Source organism: Poromitra crassiceps (assembly GCF_964638095.1).
Source record: "Poromitra crassiceps genome assembly, chromosome: 13".
Classification (NCBI taxonomy): Eukaryota; Metazoa; Chordata; class Actinopteri; order Beryciformes; family Melamphaidae; genus Poromitra; species Poromitra crassiceps.
This window is the reverse complement of record NC_139644.1, coordinates 28,822,443-28,836,652: the sequence shown is the minus strand read 5'-3', so window position 1 is coordinate 28,836,652 and position 14,210 is coordinate 28,822,443. Positions and strand designations below refer to the sequence as shown.

Genomic DNA, 14,210 nt, shown 5'->3' with positions numbered 1-14,210 from the left:
CAAGAGAGGGAGAGAGATAGAAACCTGTGCATGTATTTTCACAGATGAATCAGCACTATGCTGGATTGCCACTATTTAGCATAGTGTACATGCAGTGCCTCACCTGTTGTGACAGGTACAGCACCCGGAGGAGGATGAATACCTACTGGACCCAACAAACAGTACAGGACCATTCAGAACTCAATTAGTCATCACTTACTAAAACAGCCAACTTTATATAAACTGTTTACAGGGAAATGCAAGTCATGTGCAGTGGTGTAGTGCAGGGTATACACAGGTATACAATCCATACTTATTTTTTTATATACTCTCTGAATGTAGTTACAGTACTGTAGTTCTCAAATAGTGAGAAAGTGTACTGCATGTCCCCCTACACCCACCCCACCCCTCAGTCCCAGCAACAACATCAAAAAGAGCAACACATACCCCCAAACAGAAACAAACAAAAACAAATATAGAAAAAGTAATAATAATAACTATACAAGTCACTGGATTTACAGTTTCCTCATTTCCTCTCATATGTTATAAAGGAAATGCTCACCTTGTGATGATTCAGAAAAACATGCTACAGTTGAACTCAGTTGAGGAATACATACATCTCAGAAGTGATCCTTTAAATTAGGCAGTGACCATAGACACTGACCTCCCTGGTACCCGGGGGAGACAGGGAAGCCAGGCTGCGGGCCAGGCTGCGGGTAAGGCTGCGGGTAGGGCCCTGGCGGAGGCATTCCTGCACCCCCGTAGTTCATCGGCGGCCCGGGGTAGGGTGGAGCCGCTGCATCCTGTGGTGGGTATCCTTTCTCCATCTTCAAAGACTTTTACTGGAAACAGAAGAAACGTGTATTAGGCTACTGATTTTTTGAAGCATGTAGAGCTCCTGACACAAAATCAAAAGCAATAACCTTTTTCCTGTATATTATTTTTTATTTTTTATACATACACACACATATACATTTACAACAGTTAAGAGCAAGGGGTAAACTGTGAGCAGGTTGAAAAACATGTGTTGTACCCCACACACAGACTAACATGTAACCCCCCCACCCCTCCCACGCATACATACATACATACACACACACACATGCATACACACCCACATACATACACACCCACATACATACATACATACACACATGCATACACACCCACATACATACAGGAATTAAATGGGGGGGGGGGGGGGGGGGTAAGGAAAGGGAAAAGAAACCATAACCACACAAAAAACATATGAAACAAAGGGTTCCCATAGCAATAACCTTTTAAGGAAGAATTTAATTCGAAGGAGGAGGTGAAAATGATAATACATAGAGAAATTAACTTCAGAATAGATTTTCAGGCAAAGATGTCAACTCAACTGCTGAATATGAATCATAAATGCCACAGTTTTGGCATCTACATGTTTATATTGAAATCCCCGGTAACACTTTATTTGGATAGTCCGCCTATAGAGTCTATACAGAGTATTTGTGACATTTCAACAGCTTATTACTGTAGTCAACGTTAGTTGACATTCATCAATTCAACTGTTTGGCTTTGGTTGTAGATGTTGGTTTAACAGCTTGTCAGTTGAGATTCCACAAACAGATTCAGTTTGTTTCCCGTTCCACACACCTGCACCTGTCAAGTTTAAGTCAAGTTTCAAGTTTATTTGTATAGCACATTTCATACACAGAGGCAATTCAAAGTGCTTCACATAAAATGGTTGACAGGAAAATAAAAGAATAAAAGAAGAGAATAAAATGGACATTTAAAAGCATCACAACAAAACTTAAAAAAAGAGTATAAAAAGTGCATTAAGCAACAGGCGCAGCAGTTGCAAAAAGAGCTAAAAACTTATAGAGGACTCATTGGGTTTGCATAATAGAATAATTAATTTATCTATATTGAGTCCCACGACATCATGACTATAAACATGACTACACACACATAAAACTCAGGTCTGGGTACGGTGTCCTCATTTCCTCTATACTGCAGTTTGGACGCCAAGCATACCCCCGCTTGTACCTTGCGTCATCTGTTGCCCGTCGACAAACAGGCCGTTTTTTTTCTCTAAACCTTGCTTAAAACGAGTACGGCTCTAGTAAGCTCCCCTTACGCGTGCGTCCCTCCTGACGCATCACCTCACCCTCTTGTGAGTATATCCGTATTACGGAACCATCCCCCCGACCTGCAGTTTTTAGCAGTAATTACAATAGAAACAGCTGTCAGCAGTTAAAAGCGACGGTAAACATAAAAGTCTTTAGTCTATTTTTAAAAGTAAGTCAAGTTGGGGCAGATCTGAGGTCTTCAGGCAATTTGTTCCAGCTAGCAGAAGCATAGTGGGTAAATGCGGCCTTCTCATGATTTGATTTGATCCTAGGGACAGTTAATAAGTAGCTGTCATACTGTATGTAGGTATTTTCATGAGATACTCTAGATCATCTATTAAATGCCCGTTAAACAGTTGTCAACTAATAAGCGCTTGAAATGTTACAACAAATACTGTCAACTCTGAAGGCATTCATTCCTGGATGTATGATGTATGACCTTGCCTGACCACAAACAAAGTTTCCTCATTGGAAAAATAAAGTAATTTGAATTTGAAAGTGCCATGGCAAATATTTGCATAAATACACACTGACTATGTGTATGCATGTGTAGTGTAAGTGTAGTCACCGCTGGAGATGTCCTTGGCATTGTGTGGAATATATATATATATATATGTTAAAGAATTTAAGTCATTACATATTCAATAAAGCTAGAATTACATACACATAATTAATGGTATGAGTTATTACATAAATGCACGTCATATGGACAGACGCAGTAGGCAGACCATAATCTACAGACAGACCGCATATCTGTCGTGGCATTGAGAAGGCCAATGCATTCTACCACACACACGCGTGCACACACACGTCCTAGATAGATATTAATATTTGGCACAACTCATATTAGTTAACTGCTGCGGTTCCGCATTATATAATAGTGTTTTGTTGTTGTCATGATGTCACACTGATTCCTCCTATTGCAGATCAATCGGGGATGCCACATTTGGAGACATTGCTGTGGAGTAAAGTTGGTCAGCCCTCCTCGGGCCCCAAGCCTGTTGACAAGAAGCTGTGCCTCTGAGGGTGTGGGGCAACGATGCAGCCCAGTCACCAGATTAAAATGTTTCTAGAATCCACAGAAATGTAAAATATGAACATTTCTGAATGAAAATACATAGCATTTCACATTTATACATGAGTACTTAACGTTATACACGTCATAATAACAGTCTGAGGCTTGCCTAAACCCAACCATTGTTTTACTTGCCTAACTTCAACTAAAGGTTGCTTTCATTGCTTAAACCCAACCAAGTTGTTTTACTTGCCTAAACCCAACCAAGTTGTTTTGCTTGCATAAACCCAACCAATTTGTTTTATTGCCTAAACCCAACCAAGTTGTTTTACTTGCCTAAACCCAACCAAGTTGTACTTGCCTAAACCCAACCAAGTTGTTTTACTTGCCTAAACCCAACCAAGTTGTACTTGCCTAAACCCAACCAAGTTGTTTTACTTGCCTAAACCCAACCAAGTTGTTTTACTTGCCTAAACCCAACCAAGTTGTTTTACTTGCCTAAACCCAACCAAGTTGTTTTACTTGCCTAAACCCAACCAAGTTGTTTTACTTGCCTAAACCCAACCAAGTTGTTTTACTTGCCTAAACCCAACCAAGTTGTTTTGCTTGCCTAAATCCAACCAAGTTGTTTTACTTGCCTAAACGGTTTAGGCAAGTAAAACAACTTGGTTGGATTTAGGCAAGCAAAACAACTTGGTTGGGTTTAGGCAAGTACAACAACTTGGTTGGGTTTAGGCTAAACCCAACCAAGTTGTTGTACTTGCCTAAACCCAACCAAGTTGTTTTGCTTGCCTAAACCCAACCAAGTTGTTTTGCTTGCCTAAACTTAACCGGCGATGCGAGTTGTCGTTCCCGCAACACGTTACTGCGCCGAACCGGGGTCCGTAGCCGGTAACCCGCTAGCGGGCCGAGTTGGTGGTCACAGTAACCGGGAAGTAGCGGTGGCTCCTCTGAGGCGGGGGCAAGGGAGGTGGTTACGTGGCTGAGCCGGTGGAGCTGATGCCTGTGTTGGAGGACCGAAATGTTCATTTTACATTTCCGTGGAACAAAATTTCATATTTTACCTTTCCGTAGATTCTAGAAACGTAATAATAATATGTAATAATAATAATACATGGGACATATCGCGCTTTTCAAGGACTCAAAGACATTAGACACTATACAATAACACTAAGGCGACGGCGATATGCAACAGTGTAACAGACAATGGACAAACATGACACAGACACACAGGGATAGGTGATGGGGACTTAAGAGAAGGCGGATGAGAAGAGATGGGTCTTGAGGTGGGATTGAAAGACTGTGAAGGTCCGGGACTCTGATTCTCTGATGTCAGGGAGGCGGGAGTTCCAGAGCCTGGACCGGGAGAGTTGGTAGGGGGAGAGGAGATTGGTGATATGGGGGGGGGGGCAGTAAGTGAAGGGCTTTGTATGTGATGACCAGGATTTTGTAGTTGATCTGGGAGGAGACGGGAAGCCAGTGGAGTTGTTTTAGGACTGGGGTGATGTGGTGCCAGGATTTGGTGTGTGTGAGAAGTCGGGCGGCTGCGTTCTGGACCAGTTGAAGTCTATTGATGAGGGTGGTGTTGATGCCAGTAATCGAGATGGGAGGAGATATAGGCGTGGATGAGTGTTTCGGCAGCAAGATGTGCAAAGGGAGGACAGAATCTTAACGCGGAGGTGGTAGAATGAAGATTTGACGGATGTGGGGCTCAATGGAAACATACAATGCCGTCATTTTATTCTGGCGATTGGGTTGAATGATGGAGCTCCTAGTCAACCACTTAACATACACATGCACTTTGCTCGCTCGCTCGCTCTCTCTCTCTCTCTCTCGCTCTCCCTCTCTCCAGCTCACTCTGTCTCTCTCTCATATGCTTCCCAGAACCTTTTATTTGATTTGGAAGCTCTTTCAGTAATGAGGCCCACATCCATTAGTGCAACGCTGCCATAGTGAGTTAGCCTAATAGTGAGTCTTATTGTGCAGTAGGTGGCGGCTGGTGATTCAAAAAATTGGCAGGAGGAAAACGAACGCAAGACCCAAGACAAAACCTCGTACAGTATATATGTGTTTATACTAGCGGTGTGAATCTATCTTTCCCTCTCAGATGATATGATAGCCTACGCATCTCGATAAATGGTCTGCAATACGATACAAAAACGATACAGTTATAACGATTCGATACAGAATGATATAGCACTAATTGGATACGAGTCGATTAATCACCGATACGGTACAATTCGGTTTAATTCAATTCAATGTATTCTCATGATGTGACATGCATTCCCTACTAGAATGGCTCAATGCAGCTCATGATTGGCTATTGTCATTCAATTATAATAACAGCACAGCCAGATTGTCAACAACACATTTTAGCTAACTTGAATTCAACGCTGGGTGAGGTTATTCCCAGAATCTGGTTTCATACATGCCAACATTAGGCTGTGAAAAAGAGTCAGATTTTCTGGGGTATCGACAAACTAACCTAACCCTAACCCTAAACCCCCCCCTTCCCCCCCACCACCACCACCACCACCAGCAACACCACCAACATCACTCCCATCACTAGACACTCTCTACCATAAACGGACAATCACAAGAGCACAAAAAATTGTTTCTGACCCATCTCACCCAGCCAATCACCTGTTCCAACTGTTATAGTTCCTTTTCCACCAAAACAACCCGATTCAAAAACAGTTCTTTCCCCACTGCCATCAGGTTTCTGAACTCCACTCACCTCTGAAATCTCACTGTACACCTCTCTAGCAATGTATATGTTGAATGTTCTGTATTTATGTTGCCATATGTCTGTCTATGTACTGTACTGTAATGTCTTATGCTGACACAATATTCATGTGCTATAACAATTGCTGTACCGAAAGCAAATTCTGCCGACTTTGTTGTGCAGTCCTTAATAAATGAATCTAATCTAATCTAATCAGATCCATCAAAAAATGCTCATGCTACCATTATGTGTAAAAGGGAGGCTCGTGGCCTGACTACATGACTGACCTCCTCCTCCCCCATCGACCCTCCCAAGCACTCTGCTCCCCATCCATCCACTGTTCCCCTCACCGTTCCATCATCCAAACTCCGCAGCTTCGGCGATCAAGCCTTCTCCAGAGCAGCCCCGCGTCTCTGGAACTCCCTCCCCAGCCCGTCCGAGACCCACCCTACCTGTTCTCCCAGGCATACAATCTCCCCTGTGCTGTGCTGCTGCCCTACCCAGACTACAGGTATTAAACCTTTGAAAGGACTTTTTTGTGTGCTGGCCTTTTCTGCTGTGACTTGATACAATATCCTCTAACCATAACACATCTACGTCGGCTCCTCTCCCCTTTTGTCTGCCCGGCCCCGCTCCCTCCCACTCCCCCTTCCTGCTATGTATCCATGCTTAGCTTCACTATATATTTGCTATCTCTTCCCTGTTGCTCGTGGCTCGTTTTGTTCCTCTTATTTGTTTTTGGTCAACTCATACTGTCAGCGTCTTTAGGTCATTGAAAAGCACTTTACAAGTTACATGAATTATGATTATCATTATTATTTTTAATAATAATGTATTTTGTGCCACACCCTAGTTATGTTTGCTGTTACACATGGTAGCTCCAGGCTTACAACAGTAAGAAAGACAAAATTCAAAATACTTTCCTTGGCAAAACTTCACTGTGTCTAGATGAGAAAAGCCCAACATAAGGAAAGTCCAATTGATTCTATAAGAAACTTGACATGTGTTTGACAAATAGTAGCAGCTATCTCAGTGGTAGCCTACATAGCATTCAGACCACCCACACAGACACAGACCCCATAGCTTTCACACAGACAGCAGAGATAACAGTTGAGAGCAATATGTTCTGTATGACCACACGATGACCATACCGCACGACGCCTCTCTAATCTAAACTGACTGATCTCTAATTTCCTCAACCTATCTGGGTTCTATCATAACCATGCATATCTATAAGCTGGGATCGCAGAAGCACTTACCCCTCACTGACCATCAACCAAGCTGAAGCTGGTCCTGGGAGGGGCAGTAAGGAAGGAAAGGCAATGAGTCAAACATGAGGGAGGGGAGAGGGGAGGGAGAGAGGGAGGGAGAGTGAGAGAGACAGAGAACAGAACACCACTAGAGAGTGAGAGAGAGAGAGAGAGAGAGTGTGTGTGATGAAAGAGAGAAAAAGAGAGGAGGACTCTTCCTGCACAGAGTTATAATGTCGGCCAACCCACCCTGTTACTCTTCCATACTCAGATGTTGTTGAACATAGAGTTGTGCAATAACAGAGAGAGAGAGAGAGAGAGAGAGAGAGAGAGAGAGAGATGTTTGCTGTTGCTTGGTTTTCAGTGTTTTAGTTGACTTAACACAATGCCCCGCTCCCACATCATTCATTTTCATGGCAACACCCATGGCAAACTCACATCACGTCACGACAATGTGACCCAACCTGTCACGGCCATGAAAAGGACTTCAACCTTCAATAAACCTCTGATAAGCCTGTCCACACACTCTCCATCCTATTGATACAGTTCACCAAACTCTCCACATACAAGGAGGATATAGAAAGAAGAAGGAAAGCTTAAAGCGCCTGGATATCTCAATAGACATTTTCTTCTTGAAAGCTGCTGTATTTGCTGATTAACAGTGGATATACAGAAAGCTTTTAGCACAGCAACACAGCAAGAAATATGATAACAGTATACGAGATAAACACACAGAAAGAAATAAGGGACGATAACAGAGTAGGCGAGTATACCAGATAAACAAGCTATCTATTAACACGCGAGGCTTAGGGTGTGTGCCTGGAAATCCCTAGGGAAAAGTCTGCTCTGCAGCTGCCCTTGCGTTATCTTTGGATACTGACTTCACTTGTAAGTATAGCCTCCTATTTGATAAATGCCACCTGGTCAGGGAGTAGAGCTGCCTCCTGCCTCTAGGGAGGATTTATCAGATTGTTGCCAAAATCACTAAAATCACATAAAACCTGTCATGCAGGACAAGAATCAAATGTTTAACCTGTTTTTACCCTCGCCTGTCTTGACAGAACTTATGAGTGGAAAGAGTAAGATTCTAAGATTCTTGTAGTTTGTTACCACAGCATTCCCAGACAGATGTTTGATCCAATGTGCAAAACCAGATCAGAATTATAGATTAAGTCATCCTCCGTGTAGGCCATGTCGGGGTAATGATCATGCGTCAATGGTATCTACAGTAAGCAGAAGAGCCCGACCGATAATATCGGTCCACCGATATTATCGTCCGATAACCGATATATCGGTATCGGCCGATATGTTGGCCAATATTTTTTTATTTTGTATTTTTTAAGTTATAGACAGCATGCTGTGTATATTTGATATTTTTTCTTAAATCAAGTTATATTTTATATTTGTTCTATTTGTGCTTTTGTATTTCTAGTTATTTATAATTTTTAAATTGCCAGTTCAGTTTACTGTTTCATTGCATTGATGTAATTTTGGACAATAAAGTTTATTGATAAGCTGTAAAATATCCTGCCTACATTACATATCTCAAGTCATGTCAAGTCATATCTTTGTCAAGTGTTTGATATTTGAGGGATCATTGCAAAAACATTATGTAATATAATGTGTATATTTAATATAAGAATATCGGCCGATATATCGATATCGGAATTTTTTTACTCCCTAATATTGGTATTGGCATCGGCCTCAAAAATCCAGTATTGGTCAGGCTCTAGTAAGCAGCAGTCAGCATATAGCTGTTGTTCCTCTTCCTTCTGTGGGACAGTAAGCAGCAGTCAGCATATAGCTGTTGTTCCTCTTCCTTCTGTGGGAAATAAATAACAGAGGAATAGATGAGTTTAGGATCAAATAAGACTGTGTGTATTGTCATCACCATGTCATATGTCATACTAAACACACACACACACACACACACACACACACACACACACACACACACACACACACACACACACACACACACACAAGAGTCATCTAGAGCAGTGGTTCTCAACCTCGGGTCAGACACCAGTCCAGTCCAAATTTTTGATCTTTGATCTTTGATTTTAGATTTCAGATATATATTTTATATATCTGAGGGGGTTAAGATGGCAGGTCAACAGTATCTGCCACATCTGGAAGCTGGGAAACTGAAGGTTGATTTAAGGTGCAGCTCAGGTTTTTCAGTCATAAATAAGTCATAAATCAGTAATAAACATTATGTTTTGATTAGGCATTCAAATGTAGAAGTTCAGACTTCAGAGTATATAAGTGCTTAGAACATTATGATGGAAATATGATGGCCATCCCCATGCCATATATCCCCTGAATGCCCTCTAGTTTGTGGTTGTACAGTTTCAGGAGGCTGTGATTATAAGGTTACAATAGGTCATTTTATAGAGTGAGGTCAAGTTTAAAAGAAATAGTCTCACTACAATGAAATGACTACTATGGGGACTAACATCATCACACATTAAGACAATTGGGCTAATTGAATCCACAAAGTCTCAGCTTTCCAGTCATACCCAATTTATGCAATTCCAAGATTGTTTAGGGGACCCAGTATGCACAAATATTCAAATAGAATAGGCGAAAATAACAATTTTTTTATTGCATGCAAAAAAACTGCATGTTTTTGCAAAAATAAAATGCATGGGATTAGCATAAAGTGGGCATGTCTGTAACGGGAGACTTTACTGGGTACCCAGTAGACCCCATTCTCATTCAGATATCTTGAGGCACACATCAAATTTAAGACACTGGTACTGGCCTACAGGGCCGATCTTTCGGCGAAGACTAAAAACACACCTTTTCAGGCTCCACCTGGGCTGTCTTGAACTAACATCTTTCTCCCTCTTCCAAAAATAATAAATATTAATAATAATAATAATAATGTTACTTATTCCTTCTCAAACTACTTTCTACAAGTGCTAGTCTATTCCTTCAAAAAGTCGTAGCTGCCATTGTGTTGCAGTTGATTTCTCTACTGTTGACAACATGTGATATTGTAAGTCGCTTTGAATAAAAGCGTACATGAGAATTATAGAGGGTTAATAGAGTTCAACAGTCACATGACTTTCCGTGACGTTTCCAGCCCCGGAAGAGAGTTCCCCATTCATTTTCTCCATAGACATTTAGAAAAATCCTTATATAACAAGGAAATGAATGGGGAACTCTCATGGGCAAGAAATGTCATGTGCCTGTTCAGCTCTATGACATAGTGGTGCTGTGCTTATGACATCTGGGCTGCTGCTGTGATCTGTCCTAAGACATGCATTCCACTGGCAACTGGAACTAATGTGGTGTTATGGTTTACCTCCATGTGCTTGTGTCATCACTGCTTGGGCATACACTAAGTTCATGTGACTGCATGGAGAATGGCTTGTAGTCACATACAGGGGAACTAAACCCTAAAACCAATGTATATGGCTGTTGCTGAAGGATTCTGGGCAATATCTCCACATTCGAGACTAAACTGTTAGAAATCTAATTTAATCTAATCTAATTTGCATACAGCGAGAGAGCCCTCTAGAGGTTGAAACCTACTTTTGCAGTTGGGTCTACCAATACGCTTCCCATTGGCTGATTTCAGTTCCGGTGACATCACCAAGAACTGTCCCATCACAGCAGAGCTGTCCCAGCAGGGCTGGGCTGCTGGGACCTTCTACTGGTGGCTGCCACTTTGTGTTATGAGGATGTGCAGGTCCTTTATGGACCAATCCAGTTAGCAGAGTTTTCAAATCTGCCAAATGAGTGTAGGTAATTGGCAACAAGTAATTTACAAACTGGACCAAATCTCTATGTAATGCTTGTGAAAATCTCTCTCTATGTAACTCTGTGGAAGCCTAATCTAAGTTTTACAGCATACCTTGATATGTAAGTATACTGAGTAATGTGGGAATGGGCAAGAATGCAAAACATAAATCAATAACAGGAAATATGTATCTTCTCTTGGCGTTTGTAAAAAGACAGGCTTACCTTGATGATCACGGTTCTGCAGAACCTACACCATTACTGTCAGTGGCATGGCATCATTGTCAGTGAGAGCTATAATAAGCTACAATCATTTCCCTTCCCTTCCAATCCAATCAAATCAGGAAGTGAACTTCCCTTCCTGCCATTATGTGTGTGTCTTCCCTACAGCACGTGAGCTACAGCACACTCCTGTAGGTTCTCTCTCTACAACATCCGCAAAATCCGTCCCTTTCTCACAAGAGAAGCGACTCAACTCCTGGTCCAGTCTCTTGTCTCCTCCCGCCTGGACTACTGCAACGTGCTCCTGGCCGGCCTACCTGCCACCGACATCCGACCGCTTCAGCTCATTCAGAACGCTGCAGCCCGTCTGGTATTCAACCAACCCAAATTCTCTCACGTCACTCCCCTCTTCCAGGAGCTCCACTGGCTTCCCATCTCGGCCCGCATCAAATTCAAGACACTGGTACTGGCCTACAGGGCAGTACACCAGTCAGCTCCCCTGTACCTGCAATCTATGGTCAGGTTCCGAACCTCCCAGCGCTCCCTTCGCTCCTCCACCAGTGCAGGTCGCCTCGCCCCTCCTTCGCTACGGGGGCTCAAAAGTCGCTCATCCCGATCTCGACTCTTCTCGTCCCTGGCACCTCAATGGTGGAACGAGCTTCCACCTTCGGTCAGGACGGCTGAATCACTGCCGATCTTTCGGAAAAGACTAAAGACTCACCTTTTCAGGCTCCATCTGGGCCCTTCTTGATCTAACTTCGTTCTCTCTCTTTCTTTATTAAAATATATATATATATATATATATACAGTATATATATATATATATATATATATATATATATATATATATATATATATATATATATATATACTAACCTAAACTTGTACCACTGTTCCTTCAGAAGTTGTAGTTGTCATAGACTGTGCTCCATAGTTGATTGCTCTATTGCGGACAAAAAATGTGTTATTGTAAGTCGCTTTGGATAAAAGCGTCTGCCAAATGACGTAATGTAATGTAATGTAATGAAGACACACACATAATGCCAATATTCATCTACTAACAGCCTGATCACAAAATAGAGTGAAATCTGGCAAAACCTCGGCCCCAGTGTCACCATCTACAGTATAACTGTTATTTGTGCTTTGTGCAGTTCTGGGTAACACTCAACATGATGGCTTAAAACTGAATTACAAGAAGAAAGAGAAAAATGTCCTCAAGCAGAGGTGCCAGAATAGAACCATTAGAATGAATAAACATGGCACAGTACAGTACAGAAGAAAATACTGTGTACAATAAATATTGAATGTCCCTGTTTTACCCCAGAAGTATTTATCTGAAGCACATTTCTTAGTTGTGTCCTAAAAATAGCAGAACTCTCTCTGTTTGACTCATGCAAGTCCAAGTTTCTATAACTACTCCATTCACTCAGATCTGTACATTTCACAATTGACTTCAAATTCATCGCCTATATGCAGACATAATTTTAGATAGTTGTAACATTCAGAGGTAGCCTACAAGTCTGCTGGCTGAACAGCTGCCTTCACAGACCTCTGTGATGTTTATGGAAGAAGCAGTCCACTGATTCACAATAGTAAATATTTGGATCTGTCAGAGGTTGTATATCCATGCTTAGCCAGACACTCTCCCAGACATGTGACACTTGAGCTTGTGCGATAAACACATGATTGTGGCACATGAGGGCCAGATGACAGTCGGGATGGAGATGAAAAAACTGGTCACATGCAGGTCTGTCACAAGAGCATTATCCAATCACATCTGGTCTGTCACAAGAGCATTATCCAATCACATCGGGTCTGTCACAAGAGCATTATCCAATCACATCTGGAATGACAGATGCTGCAACACTGCTTTGACAGGATGTTTTGCTCTTTAGCCAAGAAACCACAGTGTACATATTCTATTTTCACTATGTGGCCACTAGATGTCAGCACATTGCAACGTTGTATGTGACCACAGAATGCAGGGGCAAACCAAAGACCAGTGTCCCTGTTGGAGTAGGTGTTTGAATACATGCCACCTAGAAGTTCGTCATGCAGAGCATTCTTAAGACTTCTTTGTCTGTGATCAATCCATGATCAATCCTCCATCTGCTCGATCATGAACTGGCAGACCTTAAAGAACTTGCTTCAGTTTGTTTGTTGAAATATTGAAAGCAGATGTTTGTAACCGTGTGTGTGTGTGTGTGTGTGTGTGTGTGTGTGTGTTTTTGTATCTATCATATTTGTGGTGTCTGCACCTATTGACACTCAAAGCAGAAGTTGTTTGATATTCGCAACTGTGATTACTGCATCATTTGTAACTTTATTATATTGTGTATCTGTGTGTGTGTTTGACTTTTCTATAGTCTATGTCTGTGAACAGCTGGCAAGGTTTCAAGTGTTTTCTGTTGGTAACTTGGATTTGGGGAATTTGGGAAATGAGAAGCAGTCTTGCATCCTTAGAGTATGAGTAGGCTTATGGGAAGTAAATTGGAGACATATTGAAGTACGAGGCTTTGCAATGTTTTGGAAATTTAAAGTGGGATTAGATAAACAGCAGAGATTTTTGCGGAAGGCAATTCTTGGGGGGCGGGAGAGGGTATGGGGTTAAAAATAAATCTGTTTTTCTTGGTAAGTAATTGACAAGAAAACCCTAATCCTGGAGGTTCTGAGGTAGGATGTATATGTATATGTACTGTATGTATGTATGTATGTATGTATGTATGTATATATGTATGTATGTATGTATGTATGTATGTATGTATGTATGTATGTATGTATGTATGTATGCATGTAGCCTATACAGTATGTATGTATGTATCCTACAGTGTGTGTGTATACATACATACATACATACATACATACATACATACATACAGTACATACATACATACATACATGCATGCATGCATGCATGCATAGGCCTAGATACAGTACATAGCTTTATTTGAGATTTACCTGTCTTTATTTGTCACACGACAACCCAACACATGTATGCGGCCACACACACACTCATGCTGACGGTGGCCGGTGAAATATCGTCTCTGCATTTATCCCATCCAGGCTTGTCCTTCCTCTGGTGGGCAGGCCAGGAGCAGTGGGCAGCTTTCTTGTGTACAGCACCCGGGGACCAACTTGGGTTGTAGTCGTCACTGGTCAGA

At 41.9% G+C, this 14,210-nt stretch overlaps 1 protein-coding gene across 4 annotated transcripts in view; it reads right to left on the bottom strand.

Annotated features, from left to right (window-relative positions):
• LOC310787565 (lipopolysaccharide-induced tumor necrosis factor-alpha factor homolog) overlaps window positions 1-8,131 on the bottom strand; it is a 15,717-nt gene extending 7,586 nt beyond the window's left edge. Inside the window, exons 1-3 of one of the 4 annotated variants that reach the window (XM_083649024.1) lie at window positions 8,111-8,131; window positions 644-821; window positions 104-145 (exon numbers count right to left, since the gene is read on the bottom strand). In XM_083649024.1, the coding sequence (XP_083505150.1) occupies window positions 104-145; window positions 644-806 (205 nt within the window). In that variant the 5' untranslated portion in view covers window positions 807-821; window positions 8,111-8,131. Of the gene's footprint in view, window positions 1-103; window positions 146-643; window positions 822-6,177; window positions 6,200-7,086; window positions 7,253-8,110 lie in introns of those variants that run through there. The other 3 variants (XM_083649023.1, XM_083649026.1, XM_083649025.1) reach the window with 3 other exon arrangements.
• Between the last annotated feature and the right edge of the window lie 6,079 nt (window positions 8,132-14,210).